Source organism: Dermacentor silvarum, chromosome 1, assembly GCF_013339745.2.
Source record: "Dermacentor silvarum isolate Dsil-2018 chromosome 1, BIME_Dsil_1.4, whole genome shotgun sequence".
Taxonomy (NCBI): domain Eukaryota; kingdom Metazoa; phylum Arthropoda; class Arachnida; order Ixodida; family Ixodidae; genus Dermacentor; species Dermacentor silvarum.
In genome coordinates, this window is record NC_051154.1 from 134,253,301 (window position 1) to 134,280,846 (window position 27,546).

General features: G+C 45.9%; 1 protein-coding gene and 1 long non-coding RNA gene across 2 annotated transcripts in view; both read left to right on the top strand.

Annotated features, from left to right (window-relative positions):
- The first annotated feature begins 3,642 nt into the window (after nucleotides 1–3,642).
- Nucleotides 3,643–5,104, top strand: LOC125939983 (uncharacterized). Its single transcript, XR_007463224.1, has 2 exons — nucleotides 3,643–3,891; nucleotides 4,980–5,104. It is a non-coding gene; the product is annotated as an uncharacterized LOC125939983 (long non-coding RNA).
- A 7,820-nt stretch (nucleotides 5,105–12,924) lies between these two features.
- The window catches only part of LOC119460212 (large neutral amino acids transporter small subunit 2-like), a 96,753-nt gene continuing 82,131 nt past the window's right edge, over nucleotides 12,925–27,546 (top strand). The window contains 1 exon segment of the mRNA XM_037721407.2: nucleotides 12,925–13,473. Coding sequence (XP_037577335.2) covers nucleotides 13,044–13,473 — 430 coding nt within the window. The 5' untranslated portion in view covers nucleotides 12,925–13,043.

Here is a 27,546-nt window from a genome sequence, read left to right on the forward strand (position 1 = left end):
TTATAGCACTGTCTTGGTTTATATCAAGCTCTAAGACGAAGCAAGATATCGATCAAGCTTTTGCCCTAAACCGCATGAGAAAGTGTGCAGTAACAAGATCAGAAATTCTGGAAATGAACAACCAGCGCCACTAGCGGTTTGAAAGCTGGAAACAAGCGCTGAAACACCGTTTTTCGCGAATGTGCAACCAGAGAGAGAACAAACTCGACTGTAGTCGAGAAAATTGATTCTGCACGCCTATAGCTGGCACATTACGCATGCAGTATCGCTGTTTTTACGACAGAATTTAACAAACTCACGCAAAGTTTGAACTATTGAAGTATACGGCAATCCCAAAATGTTATCAGAAAATAATTGCGATCAAGGTAATGCACGAGTTGCCATCCAGAAGTTACTATGAGTTCTTTATGACTTGGCTGTCATTTCTGTCACACAGGACGTCTTCAGATTGAGTAAAAAAATGAGTAAAAAAGATATATGCATGGCCACTATGTGTAGACGAAGTGTGGATATCAACCTTCACTCACGAAGAAACGCCTGCCCACACATTAGTCGAGCAGTTTTGCGATCGCACATAATGTTTTGTGGGGAGGTGAACCAGCCTTCGCTGGTTGAAATCCAGCTATGTAGTCTGTTATTTTCTTGCTGTGTCACTAATTAAATTCACGGATTGCTCGAACACGCTAATCTCGAAAATGGATGTCGAATTTCTTTAGAATGTCTGCTTAGTTTCTATAGAGGCAAAACATGTTTTGTAGAAGTGCACGGTTACAGAATCGCTTTCATTGAATTTCAAAAAAAAAAAAAAGATATTATGAACGAGATGATAGGAAACCGAGGCCCCGATTTTTATTAGTCATATCATAAGAAGCCAACAAAGACACCGACGCCGCGGTAGCTCAGTTCGTAAGAGCATCGTATGCGTAATGCGATGACGTGGGTTCTGCCCCACCTGCGGCCAGTAGTTTTTTTCATGCACTTTCATTTCCATTAATTTGTCATTTCTTTGATTCAATTAATAAGTGCAAGTAATATTCCTTATGCTGTCCTTAGTGTATTTGTTTTTTGGCTTCTTATGATGTAAAAAAAAATATTATGGAGTTTAACATGCTGGAGCAACGCACGAGCTTTCTGTTTAGACTGGCGATGCACTCCTTACAAACTTAATTTTCGGTAATTTCGTTGTAAGCGGTGAAATTAGACTAGTACAGAAAAGGAGAGCTAAAATTTCATTTCTTGAATTTCCTGCCGCAACCCTAGCGGCTTTACGTCAGTGTGACGTCACGGATTTCAACGTATTTTCTCGTAGAGTGGCCGTTGCGGCATAGTAAATGTTCTTGAAACTTGCTAAGTTGAGTCTGTGGCTCCATTAGAATACAACGTTGTCCACATTTACCGATAAAAAGTTAAGTATAAGCTCGAGCAAAATCCAAGACCGTCAAAATCCAAGACGTCGCGGCTAGCTGGTACGGGAACCTTAATGCGGCGTCGCCACCAGTATGTGCTATTTTTCGTCTTTTCTGACTCATAGTATCCTTTTCGGTATTCTACAAAGGTGATTTAGTATTTCTGTTGAGTAGCTCAATTTATTTTTCTGTTTAGTGTCTCTTTGAAATGCCGTAGTGGAGGACTCCGCCATAATTGCGACCGCACACTTGTCTAAGTACACGAACGTTTTTTCTCTCTCTCTCTCTCTCTCTCTCTCTCTTTTTTTTTTTTTTTTTTGCATGTCGCATGGAGATGCGGCCGGCGCGGCCGGGAATCTACCCCGTGACCTCGAGCTGAGTAGCAGAACAGCATAGCTACTGAGTGTATGGGAACATTTCTTCACACGCAATATATGAACAAATGTTCAAGTGAAAGCATATTGAAACCATATACAGGGTGTTTCATTTTAGCTGCACCAAATTTTTAAAAATTGCCTGCGGCAGATAGCACAATTATAATCGTTGATCTAAACTACTTGATGAGGCGGCCATTACTTCCACGAGAAATGAAAACGCCTAATTGAATAATTAACATAATTACGGTAATTAACTTTTCAACTAATTATTTTACGGCACATCTTTCAATCTACGAATTATAGCCGCTGAGTTCGCAAGGTGTATCCGCTTAGAACGAATTCTCAGGACTGAATACGTTTTGAGATATTAATTTTCAAAGTGTCCGGCGAAATGCATGGGCGTTACAGTTAACTTTGTGCTTCAATGCATGAAACAGCGTTTTCCTCAAAAAGTTAACTGGAACGCCCATACATTTCGTCGGACACGTTAAAAATTAATATCTCGAAACTGGTTCAGTCCTGAGAATTCGTTCCAAGCGGATACGCCTTGCGAACTCAGCGGCTATAATTCGTAGATTGAAAGATATGCCGTAAAATAATTAGTTAAAAAGTTAATTACCAAAATTATGTTAATTATTCAATTAGGCGTTTTGATTTCTCGTGGAAGTAATGGCCGCCTCATAGAGTAGTTTAGATCAAGGATTATAATTGTGCTATCTGCCACAGCAAATCTTTAAAAATTTGGTGCAGCTAAAATGAAACACCCTATATACGGAATTCTAAAGAGTAATGTACGTGTTATACAACAGCCGCCAAAGAATTTTGTAAACTGTCATTAAAGAGAAATATTACGCTGGCATTAGTAAGGCGCCCTTCTGCAAAAGAAAAATGGACACTTAGTCAGCGGAGGCTTGGTCAGCCAGAAAAGGCGCCAGAACGGAAGACGGGTAGCGGCGTCGCCCCGAAGTTTTGGCATCACTTCGTACTGATGTACTGATGACTGTCTACTCAGGTCTAGTTGATTGTTTATCGCTAAGGAAGGGTACATTGCATACTAAAGGAACCAAGGACTCAACCTGGCAAGTTTCCTGAACATCAATTACTTTGCCACAAAAGCCGAAGTAGGACAAGATACTTCGAAATTCGTGACGTGTCACACTAACGTACTGGCGGTGAGCTTGGTTCTGGCGCCAAAGTAAAACAAAAAAGAAGGAAGTTTGTCTTTCATTTTGTCCACTAGCAATCAAACATTTCCCGCCAAATGAATGGCAAATGGCGAATCTTTTACTAGTCTGAGCAGATTTTTAAATGCGTAAGCATTTCTATGCCGACCCAACGTGGAAACCCGTCCGTGCGTCACGTAAGACGATCGCTTCCAAGATAGGGCAGCGAGCGAATTGACCTTCGTGCTGCCTCTCGCACCAACGTGAACTAAACGGCGAGAACACAGCGCGCACGAAGCTATAGCGCCCGGCGCAATGTGTTCCCCATCGCAGATCGCTTTCAAGATAGGGACCGCGCGGCCGCCGCGCCATAAGCAGCCGCCGCCGCAGTTCACGGTTGATAATGGTTGATAATGGTTCGACGCCGATGGATAGGGCGCTAAAGAGCGATAACGGCGTATAATGACAGGAACGTCATAGAGAAAGACATTCAACAAGAAGGGACACTCGGCAAAAACTGGCAACAGGAAACACGTCACTATACGTCACGCTATATATATAGTATGGATGCCGAACGTTAGCTGCCGCGAGCATCGAAAAAAAAAAAAAAAAAGAAAGTGCAATTAAGTTAACAGACATTGATTCATTCTTAAAATTCTTTGCCGCGAAAGCTAAAACGTTTTGTGTATAGATGGACTTAAACTTTGCGACTTATTTTTCTTGCCTTACCTAGCGACAGGCCAATGACGCGCCAGATGCGTGTGTCATCCGCCAGACACTCCCCCGAGGCGAGCGAGGGCGGCTGTGCGCGCGTTTGAGTGCTCGCCTGCGGCGACCCGTCTGTCCCTTTTTTTAAATGTAGCCCGGTTTCTTGGGCTCCCGGCGTATTCTTGCGTTCCTTCTGCACTGGGACAAGACAACACTGCACTATTGGACTACGGCAAGGTGAGAAATTTTGTTTCACAGTCTACGACGCAATTAGGCTTACGGCACGGGACCGACGCAGTTAGCGAAAAACAGCTCGGTCGTCCTGGCGCAGTTAATTTGAGTTAATGAATCGGGCTGGGACATGTTTCTGACGCTTCCTAGGGGATTATTGTAACTTATTTCGGTTTTGTTGAGGCACCACTGGCCGCACAGGGCGCTGTGACGTAGTTAGCGAGAACCAACTCGGCAGTGGTGCGTAGTCTAGTGCATCTTGCTAGGAGAAGTTTGTGGCGCTTTCTCTGATGCCAGACATCACTGAAAAGTAATTTCGTTACTTTTTTGGAGTACTAGCTTTTGAGGCATGCTGGCCGCACAGCGCGCTGTGACGCAGTTAGCGGATAAGCAGCTCGGCCGTGGTGACAAAGTTTGGCGTGTAATGAATCTTATAGAGGGACAAGTTTGGGACGTTTTTTGTGGCCCCGCAACAACACATATACCTTCTTTCGGTACTCAGGCCTGTCGAAAACGCGATGGGCGATTGCCAAGAGTGATAACATGGGAGTGCACTTGTTGCTGGCGCCGGCAGAACGCGCGAAAGATGACGCGGAGGAACATATCAGAAACTTGTAATACGAAAATTGCGTTTTCTAAAGGACTGAAAACAGGCTTTGCACCTACTCATTTGTCTTGAGTGCGAGTAGAAGGCATTCTGCGAACGTCTAGCATGGTCCAGCCGGGAGCCTCTGCTGCGTCCGTCTCTGTGTATGTAGCGTACCGTCGCGTCACCCGAGGCCAAGTTTTGGAAACGCGAAGTCGCCCGTGTATTTCTGCTGCTAAAATGCAGGAAATAATGCCCGGAAATGGGGGTATGCTCAGAAATCAGATGTTTTAATATTTCATGGTATTGTTTGGGATGAGTCGGGTATTTTCTACGCCATGTATGTCAAAGCGAATTGCTTTTGTTTGTAATGCCGCCCATTCACCGCTTGCGCACGTTTCGCCTCTACACGCAGTATGCCTATATCTAAATACCAAATGACACATGCTTGTAACATGCTGCTTCATGCTTGTAAATGTAACATGCTTGTAATTTACTATTTTTTCAGCTGATGCAGTCTGGTGGAGCTTCATACGTGAACTACTGCTCACCTGGGGTCACAACATTGGATGAACGCACAAAAAGCACGGAACGAGCTTTTATATAGAGCAAAATAAATATTTCCTCATTTCACAGGAGTTTGCGTCTACTTTGTGAAATTGCACGTGGCACACATTTGATAGGACTTGACAAGATCGTTCGCAATCATTTTTACCAAATAATAAACCGATTCGCGGACGAAGACCGTGGGCGGTCGGGGAAAAACAAAAACAAAAAAGCGCCGCCGGCGTGCTAGCTAACGTTCAAAATGCGCGTGCGCAAAACCGAAAACGGAAGTTATTGATGCCGACCGCTTGGCGCGCTACCGTCAATTCGGCCGCTGGGCTCTATGGGAGTGTCCGCTCTTGGGTTGAATTCCTTTCTCTATGGGAACGTCGTCAGCGTAAAGTCCCTATTAAAAAAGTACCGCCATCCTTTGATAAACGCCGCTTCTCTCTCTCCAGTATCTCCGATTGGACGATGATAGCGCGCGCTTTTCACTTCTTTATATATATATTTTTTTTCGCCTCAGAGCCACGTTGAAAGTCCTCTGCGCAGTCGCCGGCGGCGGCGGCGGCGCGCGCCCGGCCTGAAAGCTTCAACGTAGACTTTCTAGGTGCGCCACCGTCGACTTGGCTTTCGCAACCAAAAAGTAAAGAAAAAAGCAAGCGCTTTAGGAGAGGAGGCTGCAAAGGAAAGAGTAGATGGCGGTACTTTTCTTATATGGGGGACTTTACGTCAGCGCACCTGGCGCCGCAACCTGCAGTAGTTTGCTTGCGTTATCAATTCACCTTGCGCCGCCGTCCGCAACAGTTTGTGTCGTCGCAGCGCTGTCGTTTATACTGGTCGGATCAAGTTTCATAACATTGATAATCACAAAGGGCTACGTGGAGATGAGCAATTTACTCAGTGCTTACGCATACTTAGACAACTCCCAGCAGGAGTTTCTGGGTGAATTTTTGTTGTTCTTTAGGCTGCGTTCGAATACTTGATATCGACGATTAAATAGATAGCTAGGCAGACAGCGGCCATATTAAATGTCGTTCCAGTTCTGACAAAGCTGAAAAAAAAAAAAAACCGTCAGCTTCGTGGAGACAGCGACGAAATTACTTTGATGCTCGACAAGATGGCGGTTGATCAGAATGCTCGGAAACTCTACGGGAAGGTCGCATGCGCACAAGAAAACGTAGTCAGGCTTTCTTATGTGCTTAACGTAATCTACGCTGTGTTTTTCATAGATTAGCACAAGCAAAGCCTTACATTCCTCGAGAACATGTGCTATTCTTAGCTTTATCGAGAGAGTGGCGTCTAATCACTGAGGCGTCTTCTAAATGCTCGAACTTGTTTTCTTAGCAGTCAAAGTAGACTGTTCACAATGCTGGCCATAATTGGAAAACAGCCTTAGTATGTCTTCATGTGGCCTGTTTAAATATAGAACCCGATAGTCTCACTCACTCACTCACTCACTCACTCACTCACTCACTCACTCACTCACTCACTCACTCACTCACTCACTCACTCACTCACTCACTCACTCACTCACTCACTCACTCACTCACTCACTCACTCACTCACTCACTCACTCACTCACTCACTCACTCACTTTCATTATCATCAGCTTATTTTTAAGTCCACTGCAGGACGAAGGCCTCTCCCTGCGATCTCTAGGCAAGGTTCCGCTTTCTGGGCAAGGTTCGCCATGGCGGCTGAGGTACGGGTTTTTCCCTTAAATCTGCAGCGCGTCTCTTGTCATAATGCGCATTTTGCCTTGCTGGCTAATGAAAGCTTTGCATACAGCTATTCCCACAGGGCGTGGAATCTGCATAGATAGATAGATAGCGCCTTCCTCGCCTTCTGTTGTGAGGTGAGTGCCGCAGCAATGATGTCACAGTAATTCAGCATTTTCAGTGGTATGACTAGCTTTCTTGAGCACTGCAAGTGTGCAGTACAGCCTATACATTAGACTACAGAACGCCCGCCCGTCGCTGCATATCCTGTTCAGGGCTGCCTTGTCACACCAACGAGGCGACTATGCAATCAGTTTTCGTGATTATCGATCATCATCAGCCGATATTTATATCCACTGCAGGGCGAAGACATCTTTCAGCGATCTCCAATTAACTCTGCCTTGCGCTAGCTGACTCCGACTTGCGCCTGCAAATTTCCTAATTTCATCACCTCACCTAATTGTCTGCCGTCCTCGAATGCTCCTCCCATCCCTTGGCACCCATTCTGTCACTCTAATCGTCCACCGGTTGTCTGCCCTACGCGTTACATGGCCTGCCCAGCTCCATCTTTTTCTTTAATCTCAACTAGAATATCGGCTATCCTCGTTTGCTCTCTGGTCCACAACGCTCTCTTCATGTCTCTTAATGGTTACGCCTAAGATTTTTCTTTCCGTCGCTCTTTGCGGGGTCCTTAACTTGTTCGCGAGCTTCTTTGTTAACTTCCAAGTTTCTTTCTGCATAATTAGGTATCACGTCTGAATTGACTAGAAAAAATAAACAAGAACAAAAAATAATAGCTTACTATCAGAGACAAAAAATCAGTTTTAAATACAAGATTACGAATTGTTATTAAAAACTGCACGAATAGCTTCTCAACATATTTAGAGCCTGGTTGCAAACAAGCTTTCCAATAATGAAAGACATGTATGAAATAAAGTTTTACAAATGCTCTAAGTAAATGGCTGCGGTAAAAAAAGAAAAAAAGAACGGAACTTGTGGATTAAAAAAAAAACTTGTCATGTAGGAGGGCCAGTTGCAATAAAAGCATTTCGGGTCGTAGCGTGAAATACAAAAAATGTCGCAGTTTCGCCCGAAAGGCGAAGCATCAATTGCGATAGCAAATTAGTAGATAGCTATACGGAGTAAGGATAGTAGTTTTATTGGCTGCATAAACTTGCACCCATTCACTTATTAACTGAATTAAGCGTGTTGTCAGTACGCACAAGCAAACATGAATAGGTCACACTCGATGACCGCAGACACCACTGTCAAAACGCTGGCGTGAGCAAGCGCGCGGCCGCAGCGTGCGAAGGTTCGCGCGGTCTGTCGCTTCAACGGAAACTGAGCGGCGAAAGCACAGCGCATACAAAGGTCAGAGCCGTGTGGAGATCGCTTTGAAGATACGGTGCGCGCGACAGCCCTCACCGGCGCAAAGTACAAGTACGCAGTTGTTGGCAGAGCAGAAGCCGCCCCCCTTCCTCTCGCGTTGCCTTCCCGCTTTCCTCCTTTCGCGTGGGAGATTGAGTCCCCAGTTCCCCTTGCGCCCGGTTGCAAGATACGCATTTGGTGCCGCAGCACAGCGTCACCCCCCTTCAGTCCCTTCCACTCATACCCTCACGGCCTTTCGCGCAACGGAAGAAGTCGCGTTTGCTCTCCGCCGTGCGTTCGGTCTCCGTGAAAGCGCGCGTTCGCGCGCTTTCACTCGCACATACGGTGCGCGGCAACGATTTTATCGCCCTTGGACTTTATACGGAACCTCACGGCGACGACGACGGTGACGCCGACGGCGGAAATCCGCTTGAAGTTTCCATAAAAATGCTACATGACTAGACTATAAACTAGACTAGACCATAAAAACATTACATGACAGACTACAAGAAATACTCCGAGGTTGTCACGCAGGCTTCCGCCGCGAAATTGAAAACAAATCTTGCATTATACATTTTGTTTCTGCATTCCTTTGAAAACTTTTGTCGTTGTTTTACTTCTGATAATTTGGATTACGTTTTTTTTAGCAGAAGAAGAACAGTGACAAAACTGTAACAGTCGGTTATTGCGAAATATTTTTCGTTAGTTTCAAATATTCGAGTATACCGAATAGTTCGTTTTCGAATACGAATACGAATAGCTGGTGTGTAAAATTCGATTCGCATCGAAACTACGAATATTCTTCCCATTCCTATTTTCACGTTTCTTGCTTTGCGTTTCCTGTTTTAATATTGAAACAAGTTGCATCTCTTGTGTGTTAATAGAATTATTTCTCAGCGGCTGTTTTGAAAGGCAGCCCGTCTGCAAGAGAGGAAACGGAGAGAGATGGAGGGGGGAGGGGAGGGGGGGAGAGTACTTACGTCTGCTTCAGATAACTTCGCAGGCTCGATTAAATATCGCTAGAAGACAAGGTGAACACGGATTTGATTAATTCAGGTTTTTCAGCAGCACCAGCAGCGCTAGTATCACTCGCTGGTACATAGTGGTCTAACGAAAACAAAAGAAAGAAAAAAAATTAAAAAGAAGAAAAAGGTTGCTTGCGAGATCTTGTATTTATGCACGTAACTTTACGCTCTTTTTGGCACGTTTCTTGCGTCCAAAGTATAGATTCAAGAACAATATAAACTTTTGAGGCAGCTTTCGAGTAAGCTGCTGCAGTGGCCCGGATGTACAAGAATTCTACAGATACAGCCAGCGAACGAGGGGCATACAAAAAGAAAGAAGTGGACGAGGAAAGAAATGTGTCTTGATAGTGTTTCTACTGGCTTTACTCGTAGATTGATGAGCCGATTAGCACAGCTTCAGGTTCTCGAACTCGCTTTAAAAATCTGACGAAAGGGCTTGTAAACTTAATTTCTCATTCGAAATAATTAAATTGCAGCAGTGCAATTTGTACAATTCTTCGAATATATACTGGCAAAAAAAGAATAAAATGGAAGGTGTCGTGAGATCAATCGAAGTAGCTCGAAATATTTGTGTTTTCCACAGAACCGTGCCGGGACTTTTTTACTTTTTCTTGGAGGCAAAGAGACCACAAAGATAAGAGCACCTGTATGTGGATAAGAGAATTGTTTTAGATCAGGTTGCTCGGATGAATCTACCCCTTTGAATTTATTCGCCGTACCATAAGGGACTGCTTAATTTCTAAAATATCCCGACCTTTTATTATAACTACGTGGTCGCTGGAGACGTCATAGTGCTTCGAGTGTAGGATTGGCTTCCGAAACGTACGAAATAAATTTCCGTAAACTTTCATTCATTGCTTTTAAGAGAGCTAAATTGTGGTGCTGGACAGGGTCTATAAACTGGCACCTGAGGCGAAATACATTATAGTTGGAGTAATCTTCCCAGAAATACCATCCTTTTTTTTTTTTTTTTTCATTGCCGGGCAAAACTATGCGGTACACTTTTTGTGGGAGATTCTTGGAACGAATCTCCCACGAGCACGTGCTGGTTTCTGACCGGTTTCTTTCCCGCAATAGGCAACACGTGTCTTAGTTATTAAATAATGAATTTAATTCATTAGCAGACAGAAATTGATTATTGAAATTTCTGACGTCCGCTGGTGCGGATAATGTGTCTTCAAGGAATAAAATCCCTTTCTGCTGCATTCTTTTTAAGATTTGCTTGAACGTTTTTTCTTCCACATCTGATATAGGAGGGGATCTAGGCCCGGCGACATGAACCGGATAATTGGTTGAGTATCCTTGTGAAGACGGGTAGCTCGAACCTAACTTCGTTAATAGTGCGTGGCTTTAGGAAACAAGAATACGCGCATTTAGGGGTGGCGATGCCATCTTTTCGTTGACTGGACGTTCTTTTGAAGTGCTTTAGCTGCATCTAATTACGCTCTTGTGGAAATTAATTTGCTTGCGAAAAGCCGACAAAATGGCTTCACTCGAAAAGAAAAGCTGACCGTCTCCGTGTCGAGATATGTCATCATTGTTAAAGAAAATTCATTTATTTGATTTTGGCTCGTAAATTTACGCTCAGGTATTTTTATTTTAGAGGCGAAGTTCTAACTGGAAGACAGAGAGAACAGCGGATAGAGCTGTCGTGGCTCTCTTGACACCGTGGACACACCGGCCGCAACTGAAATGCATTCCGAGAAGTAGAGAAATCAGCCTGCTGCATCATGTATTCGCCATTGAGTTGACAGTCTGAAGCAAAATAGCAAGCGCGACGCCTTCTTTTGTGCAGCGTCGGCGCGCTCACGACGTTACAGTGTATCCTTCCCTCTTGCAAAATTGATTGGTAAACTCACGTCTGCACAGCTTCTGCATGCGTAGAACTGCCGCAGCCTAAGAAAGTTTCCACCTGTACTTTTGGAAACGCGTAGAGTGCTACTATCTATGCATGGTTGCGTTATTGTTAACGCTTATTTGCGCAAAAGAAAAATTGTAAATTAATATATGAGAGAGAGAGGGGGGGGGGAGCGAGCGAGCGAGAGAGAGAGAGAGATCTAGGCTTTTCTCACAGGGTTTAACGTCCTACGGCGAGACACAGGCCATGAGATAAGATGCCGTAGTGCACGACTTCGGATTAGTGTTTACCACCGGGGTTTGCTTAACGTGCACTCGTAGGTGGGTGCACTAACGGTTTCCTATTCCGCCCCCCTTTCGAATGCAGCTGTCGCGGCCAGGAATCCAACCCGCGGTCTCGTGCTCATCTGTAGAACGCCGAAGCCACTGAACCGCCGCGTGCCTGTTTCCCAGAGCTGAGGGCTTGAAATGCAGCTGCTATTCAGTATCGCCAGTATTAGATCACCCTGGAATCGCGATTTTTTTAAACCTTCCACACATGCGTAGATTACTGCTAAATAGACCTGCTGCCAAATGACCAATTTGCAAAATTTGTAAATAAGCAATTAGCTGAGAAATGAACAATTTCGCCACAGTTTATGTAAAAATTTACTACACGTAAAATGTCTACAGCGAAACGAGTTATTGCACGCCGCGTAAAAAGAAATTGCAAAGGTTACATGAAAAGAAAGAAAGAAAGAAAGAAAAAAAACGAAAAAAAAAACAAACAAACCTAGCGACAGTTTTGGAAAACCGCAAATACAGGGTGTCCCAGCTATCACGCAGCACGATTTTAAAAAAGAGGAACGGCGTTACGCGAAGCAAACCTAGTGCGTATTGTTTCCAGTACAGTGCAGTAGCCGCCAATATTTTTTTCGTTACTGAGATTACATTAATTAATTGTAATTATTTATTGTAATTAATTATCTAACTCGAGAAGTACTGTCCTAATTATCAAAGTGTCAATGAGAAAGTTGTAGAGCAACATGAAAAACTCCCGATACAGATTTCCGTTGCTCAATACGTGCTGCATAAAAGTGTTTTTCCGAGCATGAAAGAAGCCTGCGAATACACGCAAAGTGCCTCGAGCGGCCAGTCGTGCGGCAATTCTGCGTGTATTCGTGGGCTTCTTTCACACTCGAAAAAACACATTTACGTGGCACGTATTGAGCAACAGAAAGCTGTATCGGGAGTTTTTCATGTTGCTTTACAACTTTATCATTGACACTTTGATAATTAGGACAGTACTTCTCGAGTTAGATATAATTACAATTAATTAATTAAATCTCAGTAACGAAGAAATTACTGGCGGCTACTCCACTGTACTGGAAACAATACGCACTAGGGCCGGTATTTTGTAGCGATGCCTTTAATGTAATAATGCCTTTTCGCGCTTATCGCGCTTTGTCAGTGGTCGGAGCGACGGTCCGCTCGCATTATCAATGGGATCAGCCGGCCGTGAGCGGTGGATGATAAAACTAGAGTAGAATAAGTCATAATGCCTTGCTACAAAATCGCGGCCTAGGTTTGCTTCGCGTAACGCCGTTCCTCTTTTTTTAAATCGTGCTGCGTGATAGCTGGGACACCCTGTAGATGCATCGCATTTTATAAAACTACATTTAGTGACGAATGAAATTGGATCTTTAAGCACATGTGTCCCTAAGGAATACTAAGGTATTCACGCATTCGACAATTTGCGATCGACCCTTTCTATGCAGCCACGACATTTTAAACATTCCCGCCGCCTATAGCAGCCAAGCTGTCCGCGCGTCCTCTGTCGGTTTGCGCACGAAGCACCCTACGGCAAATTCCGGTTCCGGTTTGTTGCAACGCGCCGGCGCACCACCAGAGGCGTCCGCGGCGACGGCGACTGGAAAGGCGATTCGTGTCACTAAACGCGGCCGCTGTCAGTGCGCGAGTCGTCGCCGCCGGTACGCCTGGTGTGCTGGCACACAGACTGCGCTGTCTAAAAACGTGCACGTTGCAGCCGAAGCACACTTTCTCAGGCGCTTGAAAATGGCCGAGGACGAAGGACGGGTGAAGCTGAAGAAGGAGATCGGCCTCTTCAGTGGCGTCATGATCGTGGTCGGCACTATAATCGGCTCTGGTATTTTCGTCTCCCCGAAGGGAGTGTTCGAGCACGCCGGCTCTGTGGGCGCCTCGCTTGTCATATGGGTCCTGTGCGGTCTATTTTCCATGATCGGCGCCGTATGCTACGCCGAGCTGGGCACCTCCATTCCCCGATCCGGCGGCGACTACGCGTACGTGCTGGAAGCGTTCGGCCCGCTCTCCGCTTTCCTGAGGCTTTGGGTGACGGTGCTGGTGGTGCAGCCGGCCACCCTCGCCGTTCTCAGCCTTACGTTCGCCACGTACATGGTGAAGCCCTTGTACCCGGACTGCGAACCACCGGACCTGGCACTCAGGCTCATGGCCATCGTCTGCCTCTGTGAGTGTCGTCGTGATTTGTTTCGCACGCACACGCCGCAGCCGCGCTTGCTTGCCACGCGCTCGCGCTTGCCGGTAAAGCGCGCGCAAATTTGAACAGAACAGCGTCACTTGCTTTAGCAATCAGCGGCAGATGTGGCGTCAGCCTCATCTGCCGTTTTTATATCACGCGCACGGATAGAGTACTCCTGGATAGAGTACAACAGGGCTATGTCGCAGTCACAGCTGTATTAAGATGGATCTCTCTCTCTCACTCTGTGCTGAAGCATGTCAATGTACTCAGGGGGGAACAGCTATGCAGGCAATTGTTATCTGGCTGGACATAGCAAAGCGGACTTCGTCCTCGGTTGACGCTATTTTGCTCTTCAGGAGTGCACTGGCCTCTTAGTCTTCCCGAGCTGCGTTCTTGCGGGGCTAGTATCGGCGGGGGCATGCTGATTCACAGCGTAATTATAGTGCCTAGAATTTAGCACAATGCAGGCTGGCGGCCCCTTGGGACTGTGATTATGTCAGCACTGCAATTGTTCTTTGCGAAGTGAAAGTTGTCGGGGCTCTAGCGAGCTCACAATGCTTCATCATACATAGAACACTTTCGCGCGATAGCAAGACTCGGAAACAGCGCCAACCATCAATCACTTCTTTGTTTTGCCGTTTAGCATCGCCGTACTTGTGTACCCGGAGAGCGTCAGGGAGAAGGCCGGGAGCAAATTTTATATTTGCGCTTTCGAACATTTCCGGCGGAGAACTTGCAGCCACTTGAAGCACATTAGCGTGATATATAGCTTCTGTAAAATAAATACGTCGGATGTGATCTCCGATGACATCGATACACCGGCAGCTTAAATCGCAGCTGAGGTACCAAGTCAAGCATGTAATGTGTTACTGAAAGTGCGCGCTCTCGTAGACAAACGCCTCTGACGTTACGACCTTTTGCTCTTGTACACACAGAAGGTCACCGCAGCTTTGCATTTCTTCTCTCCAACGCGTCGCATTACTCCCGTTTATATAAAAACATGTTCCATCACATAAAAGGGCACTTGACAAATTGAGGAGGACTTGCTGGAATCCGATACATATATCGGTGCATGGCAGTGTTGGTCATGCGTCTTCAATGTTTATACCATGCGGGTGAAATGAATCTCCTATGTAGCTGGAAATATCTCGCCTAAAGCGATAGCATTGGCATGAACAATAATAATAATAATGCGCTGTTGATGGATAAGAGCTATGTGAAGTGACGCAGAATATACAAAATGATGACAAGAGCAATGGATGCAAACAACGATATATCTGTGAGTTGCGGCAGCCCGACTTCCGCACCATCGCAAAATGTACATGGCGCATATTTCGCCGCACAGTGCATGCCTGCACCGAAATAGGACGGAATTGCCGCGCGATTGCCGCGCGGCTGGCCGCTCGAGGCATTTTGCGTGTATTCGTGGGCTTCTTTCACGCTCGGAAAAACACTTTTATGTAGCACGTATTGAGCAACAGAAAGCTGTATCGGGAGTTTTTGATGCTGCTCTACAATTTTCTCATTGACACTTTTCACCTAATTATAATATTTGAGAAGTGAATTATTTAATTAAGACTAATTAAGTAGTTAGGCGGAAGGCAAAAAATAATCCGAGTATCTCCAATCGACGGCAAACAACATCACCTTGGTTCTGTCCAGCTACGTGGCACTTGCATAATTTTAAATCTTGCTGCATGATAGTTCGGACACCTCGTTGTGTGTGTATATATATATATATATATATATATATATATGTGTGTGTGTGTGTGTGTGTGTGTGTGTGTGTGTGTGTGTGTGGTTGTGCTCTATCTCGGACGTGTTTCAAATCTTACCGAATGTTGTAACAAGTGTCCGATGTATTCAAAGATTTCTTTGTGCACAGGTGTACGGAATAGGAATGGTGAATGCTATATATATGCACAGGGTGTCCCAGCTATCACGCAGCACAATTTAAAAAAAGAGGAACGGCCTTACGCGAAGCAAACACAGTTCGTATTGTTTCCAGTACATGCAGTGGAGTAGCCGCCAGTAATTTTTTCGTTACTGAGATTTAATTGGGTAATTGTAATTAATTATACAACTCGAGAAGTACTGTACTAATTATCAAAGTGTCAATCAGAATATTGTAGAGCAACATGAAAAACTCCCGATACAGCATTCTGTTGCTCAGTACGTGCTACATAAAAGTGTTTTTCCGAGCGTGAAAGAAGCCCGCGAATACACGCAAAGTGCCTCGAGCGGCCTATCGGGAGTTTTTCATGTTGCTCTACAATTTTCTCATTGACACTTTGATAATTAGGACAGTACTTCTCAAGTTAGATAATTAATTACAATTACCTAATTGAATCTCTCTAACGAAAAAAATTACTGGCGGCTACTCCACTGTATACTGGGAACAATACGCACTAGGTTGTTGTAACAAGTGTCCGATTTATTCTAAGATATGTTTGTGCGCAGATGCACGAAATAGGAATGGTAAATGGTAGCTTGAGGGAAAGACGACCTTACCATTTCATTGGTAAAGTGTAGCATGCATGGGCAAAAAGCTGACACGTAAAACGATCACGCATGTCTAGTTGTGAATACGTCCTATAAAATGCTCATTTAGCGATAGCAAGTGGTGATACTCGACGCCCGTTATTGCATTATTGTACGAAATGTCAACGGTTATTGTTTCTTCTTTCCTCGTCAGCCTGTTAAGATGTCTGACAGCAAATATATGTGGTAACGCTACGCCTCTATGAAAGTTGATTGCGTTTATTCATTGCCTCCTCGCATTAAAGAAGTATGGCTCCGCCCATGCATGTGTGTATCGCTTTCCGGGTTCCAGCGGTTTGGGACTCGTGCTCAGCAGTAGTACCCAGTACAGTGGGTCCACAAATAACGGCAAGAATGAGAAAGTTAGAGGTAAAGCTTCCGAGACGTGGTATGAATACGGGGATACGTAATGGCGATATTTTTTCGACGCGCCACTCTTATTTTACAGAGCGTGGACGCCCGGATGTTAATATTCCTGCGCAGTTATGAAGTCGACGCCGCAGCTGGTGCACACACACCGTCTTACTCATGCGCATGTGCGTTGGAGGCACAGTGTGCGAGTTGGGATTCATTCGGCCACGTTGGCTACGTTGCTTTTGTTCGCATTGTTTGGAAGCGCGAGCATGCGTTGCAGCTGGCAGTAAGGCGCTCGTCGTCGCGTCCTTTTGCAGCTGAAGGCGCTGTCGATTTTAGGTGCGTCAGGTGGTGATCTTAAAGAGACACCCAACAGCAACGCTAAGTCAGTGTACCGTTTTTCTTTCTTTTGATACCCTTTTCCCCCTGTATTATTCGTGCCTGAGAAGTGTGCTTAGGATTTTGGAGAAAATGAACCTAAAGAGGCCTACCTTCGCATTTTTCTACATTCGTAAAAAAAAAAAAAAAAAAAATCAGTATGGACTGGCCAGTTGTTCTTTCAAAACTCTATATTAAATAATTTGTCGCGAAAGATGCTGATAATTGCTGGGAAAAATGAAGGCCAGACTTCCCGTTCTTGAATTTCGTGCGGAAACCTCAGCGCTGGCATACTTCAGTGTCACGTACGGATTTCAATGTATTTTCTGCTTTATAGGTAAAACTCTCAGATCTTGCAAACTTAGAGTCGTTGATTCCTTTAGAATAAAATGCAGTCCTTCTTAATAAGCTAATAACCAGACCCGAGTAGATGCTGTTAAAATTCATGACGTCACGGCAAGCTAGCTTCATCTTAATGTCAATTTTTCAGTCAGCAATGCAAGTTTCGTGTTTTATAATACGTGTGAACTTAGGATCTGTCTACGTTTGTTTTAATATGTAGAGTGTCAACCGCGGTGCATGTACAGCATAGACAATACCCCCTCCCCATTAAGTTGATATGCCATAATTTGTTAAGCGTATTCCCAAAAGAACGAATACAGGACAACGAACATTATAGCCGCGCATTTTAACGTGCCACAACTTCGCTCAAAAGAAAAATGCATTGGGAGATTAAATTTGTCTGCGTTCTCTTTTATTTTCCACATCCCCTCCAACAACGTTGCAAGATTTTGCAGCATTCGCGTTGGTTTGAAGTGTTATTCAAGAGCACTTGATAGTCCGAATTCAGTTTTGTTCGACTAAACAATTAGGGGCAGCTTCACACTAGTGGTGCGCAGACTGGGCAAACAGCGAAGCTGGCGACCACACGTAGCTTTATCTCGGTTTGGGCAAGTTTTTGCGAGGTTATGCTTCGAGACTCGGCCACGTTTTGCGCAAGATCACCCCGGAATCATCCACAGCCCAAGGAGCGACGAACACTCGGTCATTAAAGTGTCGGGATGCTTCTGGACGCTCAAACGCTTTTGCTCGGTTGTGAAGAACTTGTGAATGTATTTTCTAGAATTAATTTCCTGGTAATTAGTGAATCCTTTCATTACTCTTGAAATGCGTTTAACACATGCTTCATTTTTGTTCTTGCCTTAAAATGATCGCAGGTAAGGCAATATAAGCCGGCAAATTATTCACTGCTGCAAAAATACTAAACATTTTTTTTTGCAGTAACAAAAGACTATCCAACGACTCTGCTTTAAGCACCTATTCTTATCTTGAAAAGTGTAACCAGCTGCAATGAAATTTATTTCACTGCTGGCGCTTGTGCCTGGGATACGAAGAATACTTTTAGCAACTGCAAGACGCCTATAGGAAATATAGTTCTGCGAGCCTTCCACTATTCAAGCAGGTGTCTCATCTCTTCAATGTCATCACAATGCATATATCTAACTTGTCATTTTGTTCCGACTCTGTGATGTCGTGCCACTCTTTAAATTCGTCCCTCGCCGCTACTTCTCACCCAGCAATGCGCTTTCCCTTGTCTGACGGGGCCGCTGTCATTCATCTCGCCACCTGCATCCTATAGCGTCGGGGCGTGCGTCTCTCAACTGAGCGCGAAGCTCAGCGCAAGGAATCCGAGTTCTTGACAACCTGGGAACTACGTTGACCAGAGCTTCCCACTGTTGCGAAGACAGAAAAAGCGGGGCGTAGGTGTGCGCGGGCGGCCACTGGTGCCGTTTGGCCAGAGAACCAGGGGCTCCGCTGACGTGCACTAATCGATGGAGTGTGTCGCTGATATGTCGTGGCTTGCCTACCCCGGCTTTCCCAGTGACAGGCGCCACTGACCCAAAGTTCCGCGAGGGCGGAATTCTTTACAGTAGACAGTTTTGCAAAGTTACAAATATACTATACTGTGAGACTACCGCGGTACCATTTGGCTTATATAGTGACTTCCACGTTTCCTACTGATCACCTAGATTGATATCCTATAATATCCCAGTCGCTTGGCTCTCAATAGTCGCACGAGTTATTCCCGTTCCATTTTCCCACACAATTACGCTCGGCTGAGGCCTTGCGCAGTGTATGCGCATCAGTTGCGGCGGAGCGTCAATTTGTTAGTTTACTAAAACCTGAACTACATAGTACTACAGTCTTACTTAGGGCTTATTCTAAAGGGCATTGTACTAAAGTATAGTACCAAAGCATAGTACAAAAGGGCATAATACTAAAGTACTTAGGGCTAAATTCATTTGGCACGCAGGCACGCACGCACGCACGCACGCACGCACGCACGCACGCACACCACACACACCACACACACACACACACACACACACACACACACACACACACACACACACACACACACACACACACACACACACACACACACACACACACACACACACACACACACACACACACACACACACACACAACACACACACACACACACACACACACACACACACACACACACACACACACACACACACACACACCACACACACACACACACACACACACACACACACACACACACACACACACACACACACACACACACACACACACACACACACCACACACACACACACACACACACACACACACACACACACACACACACACACACACACACACACACACACACACACACACACACACACACACACACACACACCACACACACACACACACACACACACACACACACACACACACACACACACACACACACACACACACACACACACACACACACACACACACACACACACACACACACACACACACACACACACACACACACACACACACGCGTCAACATTTAGAAGCCATGAAGTATCGCTTCACACCTACGGTGTTAGAACGCGTACAGCATGCGGCTCTGCCGCAGCTTACATTTGTGGCTTTCTATATCCCAATAAATATTTAATTTTCCACCTATATAGTATATTACGCAATAATTTATTCCACGCCCTAAGAAGGCGTATGCATAACACAAATGAAAAAAGCACGTGACTGCCCCTTTGCGGCCCCTGATCGGAGTGGTCTCAAACGTGCCGTGTAAGAAAGAGCAACATGTGAACGAGCAGTGCGCTGCCGCTAAGGAAATGTGACAAGGCAGCGACGATGTCCGGTTCTCCGATCTGCTCATTGCTATCATGAACCGCCGCTCCTGTTGCTCTCGGCAGTGCAAGTCTGATCTCTGGTATGAGTTTCGCAGCCTACGCCTGAGTCTCTGTCCTCTCACTTTCCCAGCGGCAGCGCACTGTAGGTTAAAAAGGCTATTCATTCATGCGCAGCAGGTTTGAAGGCATTTCGATCGCGTTTTTAGAGCGCAGCTCTTATGCGCCTGTTCCTGCGTTGAGCATCGGCGTTGTCCTTCGGCGTAACCGAGCGAACGAGCACAGCGAAGAATGAAAGAGGGAACGCGGAGCGCAATGGGCGATGAACGACGGCGATAGCGAAGAGAGCGGACGCGGAGGGTGCAGCGGAACCCTGAGGCGGAAAGCGGAGGAGGAGGGTATGGCGAAAGCGTTAGAAGAAAAGCGTAGTGCCGCCTCTGCGGCGACGACCGCGACGAGTTGGCGCCAGAGTAGCGCGCCGTCGTCTGTTCACCGATGGCATGCGGCGAGCGCGTCCAACGATACCATATATGGAAACAAAGCGTTGCGTGAGTGGAGGTCTGTCTGCGGCGGCTGCTATGAATCGCGCCACGCGTCACCCACGCGCTGCCTCTCGCGATCTCCTGATTAGCGAGGCAGTCGCGCCACACTTCGCTCCGTTTGCAACATGCCGCACGAGACAGATTGTCCGGGCCAGCCAATCGCGAAATGAGAACACGTATAGAGCTGCGCTCAGATTTCGCATTAGGGAGTATCGTAATCGTCGGTGGATTTTGATAATCCTATTTCACGGGCTTTTTTTAAGTTGCGCAGATTATTGCGTAATGGGCAGATAGCTAAAAATGGCACGAGAAAAAGTTGTCTGGAACGAGTGCGGCACTACAACGTTTTGATTCGAAGTTCTACCCTAAATTCAGGACTTGAAGCTCGATAAATTAGCATTGCCTATTATGACTAGCTTGACATTTATATTGAGATGCGCACGCCCGTGACAAGGGTAGTTCAGCGCGATACCTCTGAGGATGATCAACCAGTGTATATACTATAGCTGGACATGAAGTGATCAGCAGTGGTCGAAGAAGGGATGTCGCTGGAGCCACATTTCGACAAGGGAACTTGTCTTTGTCATAGCAGCAACTCCTTTCCTTAGCAGCGTCCTAGAGGAAGAGAATAAGCTGGTGCGCAAAGTAATGTGATCGAAGTCAAAGCGTTAAAAAATGGAGGGAGAGAAAAAGTAAGTGCGGATGGCAGCGGTGTTTAGTTAGAGGAAGCAGATATGTGTACTGCTGTTAGTTCTTGCGAGAAGCAGGGGGGACAAAAACGGAAAAGAAAGGCAAGTTCGTCGATATATACAGGGTGTTTCAGCGGACACTTTCAAAAATCTTTAAGGGTTGCCTGTGGCAGATAGCACAATTCTAGTTCATGAGCTGGTCTACTCGAAGAGGCGGACATTAAATGCACAAAAAATTGAAATGCATAATCGACTAATTGACACAGGAGTGCTGTAGTCTTCATGATCTGCTCTTAAACTTTGCTAAGCTTCCATTGTTTATACAAGTATAGTTTTTATCAGGATTCTACTGCTCCAGGCAAGCGGGAGCTGCGCGTGCACACTGAGCGCCTTGCACACATGTATAGATGATAGCAGTAGAGCGGTAGCGGTGTGGTAAAGTTCCGTCATCCTGCGGTGTTCTTTAAATACTGAGAAAGCCGTTAAATTGTACAGCCGTATATCCATGGTATCTTCAACACAAGTTAACGTGACTTGTCTACATATTGCATATACTGGACTAAAATTGAACCCAGACTCTTGTCCGGGGGTGCCTTAACGACGAAGCCTCGTGGGGGCCTCTTTATTCGTCCTCTCGCTGACGACCATTCTTCTCGACATCGAATGACAGGGTGCATCATTTAATGCACAGCGGGCGAACCTTTGACGGCAACAGCAAGGTTTAACGTCTCGCGTTGAGTAATCATTCAATGCACAGCCTTTGTTAAAAGAATCGAAGCCGCTTAACTTTTGGTGTTTGAAATCAGTAGTCAGTTTGCCTGTCTCTCCGTAGTCTTAGAGGAGTGCGAATGTCAACGAGAGGCCGACCAGACGCCTCGGAGTCAACTGAGGCCATGCGCACAGTGGCTTCGTTCTTTTTTTTTGTCAGAGGTTCTGCAGTACGGCTCTCCAAGGAGACTGTGGCTGCAATTGAGGTCTCACGTGAATTCTGCGCCTGTTGTATTGAGTTGTACAAGACAAAACCGCTTTTGTAATCCGTTGTTGTGTCGGCATGAAATGCTGCTTCAACGCGCCAGTACTGTTAGAATGGGCGCCCCATGCTATCTGATGCGGCCACACCATCATCACTTTCTTTTAGGGTAGTCGTAGACGCACCGCCGCCGGTCGCGACGGACACCCGAGAATGGCTGGCCGCCTTCCGGATCCAGGTATCGCTTGCCTTAGTGCGTGCAGTGATTGCGCCGGGTCCTAGCTTCTAGACAGGTGTTTTCTACGTAGATATCGCGCCTATCGCCGTTTTTCAAACTTTGATAAGGCTGTCTCGCCCGTGGCCAAAGTTCGGCGCCCGATATCGCTCGTGGGTGAAATAAGACTGCAGGTCTAACGACTGCGATGCTTCGGATGCGCGTCTAGCCTCTTTGCCATGAACAAAAGAGTAAAGTGGGCGACACTAAAGGAAAAGTCGAGGCAGCCCGGAGAGGGGCTAATTGCTGTGTATGCCTCTTAATGCGCAGAATATCAATTTACTAATATGAGGACCATGTAGAAAGCAAACCACGACAAGGGGAGTGGTAACTGCTTCGCAAAGCACGACAGCTCATCGGCACTCCAGAGTAAGATGAGTTGTTTGGGTGATGCTTTATGGTTACATTGAAAATTACTTTTGATATACGAAAAAAAAAGAAAAAAAAAGAGGAGAAAGTGGGGTTAGACCTTCTTTCAAAGGAATTGGCCATGGTCCGAGTTGTAGACATGGATTCTATTAATATTCTCCTGTTGCTTAATCGCAAACCCGAAGTTTATTAAAAGAGCATTTTTTATTATTTTTTATACGAATCAGCTTACAAGCAAAGCCGCGTGCATGGTTTTTCTTCTGTACCGGGTGCTTGGGGCGAACACTTGAAAAAAAAATGTTGCAGTGGCTTAGCTCGGCTATGCCAGGATATACGTAGCTTTAGCAAAGGTTCAGCTGATTATTCTTAGCTTTCCTGGTTGTCTAGATTGTCAAGGATTAGCTTGATTGTCATGCTTACTGCTGCTCCAATGACACACACAAACGCCAGTCAGAAGCGCAGAGGCTGCAGCGCAGTGTCAGACGGCGACTGCACAGCGAGCGCGCGCCGGCGCCAGTGCGTCTACCACGGCTACGACGTCACTCCTCTGGAATGCGCAGACCGGCGGCGGTGAGTCGCGCGCGGCGGCGGCGGCGTGCGCGAGAGGTGCCGGCTCCGGTGGCTCCGGTGCGCAAGCCGTGTGACATCACTGATCCTTGCGCATGCGCAGCACGGCTCTTGATGTGCCGCGCGAAACGGGCTTGGCTAGGCCAGTGTAGCTAACGCTACAAAAAGTTTAAAGGTTGCCTGTGGCAGATAGCACAATTCTAGTTCATAAGCTGGTCTACTCAAAGAGGCGGACATTACATGCACAAAAAATTGAAATGCAAAGTCGACTAATTAACAAAATTTCACTAATTATGTTTTAACTAATTACACCATGGTCGATATTGCAATTTACAAATTCTAGCCGTGGAGTCCACTTGGAACGAATTCTCAGGATGACGCCAGTTTCGAGATATTAATTCCCGAACTTCGCGGAGAAATGCATTTAATGGATTTAATTTACCGCCATGCGCTTTTTTTTTTTTACTACGTCACGCCGTTAAAAACTCTTTCTAAACATGGTGCATGGTCCATATTTTCGGTATATTCAAGTAAGCAGAACCGTCTTTAAAACAAACTTAGGTCCGTGTCTTCCTTGAAGCGCGAAGCGTAACTGACCTGAGCTTAATTTCGAGGCCAGTAGCGGCTGCTTGTTCTATGAAAGCTGAAGCTTAGTGCGATTATACTGCCAGCATACTGTAGGCATAGTTTGCTGGCACTGGTGTGATGCCTATAATGTGTCTGCTCCGGTGATCTTTCAGTCAGTGACGTTTAGAAGTGTTCGATTTTGTAGCTTTCAGCAAGTGTCATAGAATATGCACGATAGCTGTAGGTTCTACTTTTAACGCGGTAGCGTTAAGAACCCCGTGTCGCAGAAAATCCGGCGTCGGGCGTCGGCGTCCCGTGAGCGACGATTCCCGTATATATTTAGGTGTATATACGCCACTCCTTGCTATATGACATGCGGTATATATATGCGGGTTAGTCACACTATTCTATCACTACAGTTGCTCATCCCTTGTCTTACATTCTATTCTTTACAATGTTATTCCTCGGAATTTTGAGAATGACAGCCCAGAAACAAATTTCATGAAACAAAACACCGACAGCGCTTTCCTTTTATGTTAAATCTTCTCAGACTGAAATATTAAGAGTGCGAAACAATAACAGAAACCTGAAAATGATGTAAATTTTTTGGCGCGGCTGTGCACAACCTCCAGGATCGGCCCACGTAAGATGCTGCATTTATACCAGAAAGCTCGCCTTCGTGCATAGAGTTCGCCGCCAACGTGTCCCGGTAAACATTACGGTTACATAAGCTGCAGTTGCCGGGAAGCGTGAGAAACAGTCAGGGATCTTTGAATGCTATCGCGTTCCACTCTTAAAGGGGAAGCTTAAACGCCCTTCAATTTTTCTGAGGAGTCTTGTATTTTGAGAGCAGCAGAGCGAAGAAGTAGGGTACGCGCACTCCAATTCCACCGTGATCTGGGGGGTGGGGGGCTAGTGTTGACATTGTAAAATTCCGCCATATTGTCGAATTCGCCGTTTTGCCAGTTTTGATTGCTTCACAGGGCTGCTACGGCCTCTCTGATTAGCTCAAAGCGCCACCAGTACAGAATCTGACAACATGGTGGAATTTGACAATGTCCAGAATAGCACCACTGGTTTGCTACCCAACTGGAGGGGGGGGGGGGGGGGGGAGAATGGGAAAAAAAGGAAGGCACCTAGAATGGAGAGAACGAATACAGTTATCACACGCAAAAGGTTGAGGACGTTAAGGTTGGGGAGGGGGGGTGGGGTGAGATAATTATAATAGCTTGTCGGAAGCCATTTGATTTCACACTGCAGCACGGCTCATGCGACTTTCCGCCAGCGCGAAGAGTTGTCGTGGTGTACGACCCTTTGGCAACGACTAGGCCCAGTAATGCAGGCTGTCTGGCGTCGTCACAAGACTGTATAATTTCGTAGATCGTGCAATAGCAGAGGGTAAAGCACACTCAAACGGAAAATTTGTGTTACTGGTGACTTCTAAAACACTGTGCAAGGGACACCTCGAAGCAAGAACTTATTGGAAGCATACATTAATAATTGACTTATTCGCATACGAAGGAAAATAAAGCGTTGCCATGCACATCGTGTGCATCCCTTCGGGCAAATGAGACCCCGGCCTGTCACGGTGCCACCTCTTTCATTTTTGTTATCGCGACATGGGCACCCTGCACTATATACCGGTGGTGTTGGTTACACACCGGTACTGCCAACTCTCACTGGGTTCCTTTCGAACCAGGGGCCGCGCGTTAACAGCCATATGTCATGGTAGCATGTCTAACCTTACCCGGTCATCGATAGTTTGGACAGTGACGAAGGAGATGGACGCTGCCGCCTCCAGAGCCTGCCCCGTATCTTGTTTGAATGTGCAGGATAAGTGCGACATTCAAAACAGTAAAGTTTGGACTGAACAGACACCAACGCTGTGCTTTGCACAAAACGCTTGCTCATTCAATGACGCTACAGCCTCAAACGACTCAGGGGCCTCACACGACTCACGACTATCGCGTGAGCATAGACCAGCTCCATAACAGCACCGCCGTATAGGGCGCTTTTGTCGTCCCAGGGACCTAGTTTATTTTATTTTTCACTAATTTGCAATTTTCCAACCAGAAGTTTTGCTAGAAGTAACTGCAAACTCTAGTTGCTTCTAGTGAACATTAATGCAGTTCCAAACCAACACCCGAGAGAGGTTAGAAGTAAGCGGAGGATTAATCATGATCACAGTCATGCTGAAAGCGTCCTTTCACGGTGCAGTGACTGAATGTGTCGACGGTCGCTTAGTCTGTGCAGTCTGTACTAACTTGTCTAGGCACTCTTAACGACCCAGAGTTCGCTTCACGAAAGACGCTGTAAAGGTGAACTCTTTCGTCACACCCAGAAACGGAGAAGTTCTAACGCCATTAAAATTATCAGTCTCCGGAGAGGTGAAGCGATAAGCGCATTCATACGTACACCTCATTTCATTTTGGGAGGAGAGATAAGCATTAACCCTAATTCTTAAGAGCCTTTATAGCGACGTTGCTCACTTGCCTTGGTTTTGTTTTTGGGCTTCCGTAAAGAAAGTGGTCAACTTTTCATCTTATTATAATATCTGAGAAGTTGATTAATTAAGACTAATTATGTAATTAGGCTGAATGCAAAAATTATCAGAGTATCTCCAAGCGATGGCAAACAACATTACATTGGTTTCTATTCAGCTACGTGGCATTTGCATATTTTTAAATCTTGGTGCATGATAGTTGGGACACCCTGTATAACAGATTAAGAGAATGTGCCGGGTGTCAATAGTTATTGTTTGTGTTTGTAGACACCCCGGTTGTGCTGTCTAGGAAGGAAAAGAAGTGCTAGTCGCATGTACTTACCATCAACAAATTACATGGAGAAGAATAATGGTGTCAACCAGTGAGAATCGGCATTCCTGAGCGTGCGCCAAATTATCAAGAGCTGTGATGCCGATGCTTGCGCACGTTGAAGTCACATAAGACACCTTTCTAAAGATGGCGAACAAATAGGCTTGGAATGATAGCGCAGACGTGCCGTTGCATATCACATCCGGCCTTCTGTTTTCATCACACTCAAGCTACAAGCGTATTATTCAGTTGCTCTAAAGTTTCCCAACTATTATTTGCTCTCGCGAGGAAGAGATTCCCTTTGGGATGCATTGATGGTTTCGCTGATTTCATAAAGAGAGAGAGAGAGAGAGAGAGAGAGAGAGACGCTGGCACGTTCGCGAGCGCCTGCAGGTGTGTTCAGGCTTGCAGAATGCGTCAAGAGTTGGCTTTTCCGATGTGCATTGCGTGCACTTGATAGACACCAACACTCGAGCCACCTGTATTTACGATTTTTCAGAAGCAATGCATAAAAGAAATCCTTCAAGACGGAAAAGAGAGCGAAAGAGAACGTTTCGACTTTCTCTGCTTCAATATAAGCAAGGAACAAAGAAAGCGTTAATAGACGGCCGCACAAGGCCCGGAGATAAAGTGGAGGCTCACACAGCGACAAGACTGTAATATACTATGCGAGGATTCTTGTGATGTGCGATAGCGGTGGCTCGAGAAAAGCGAGGCTGCGTCGGATCTCCGTCTTGATCGCCGGAACCAGCGTTCAGGGCCGCGCCCTAGTCGGTCGGTTGCCCGGTCAATTTCGCCTTCGTCTCGGCCGC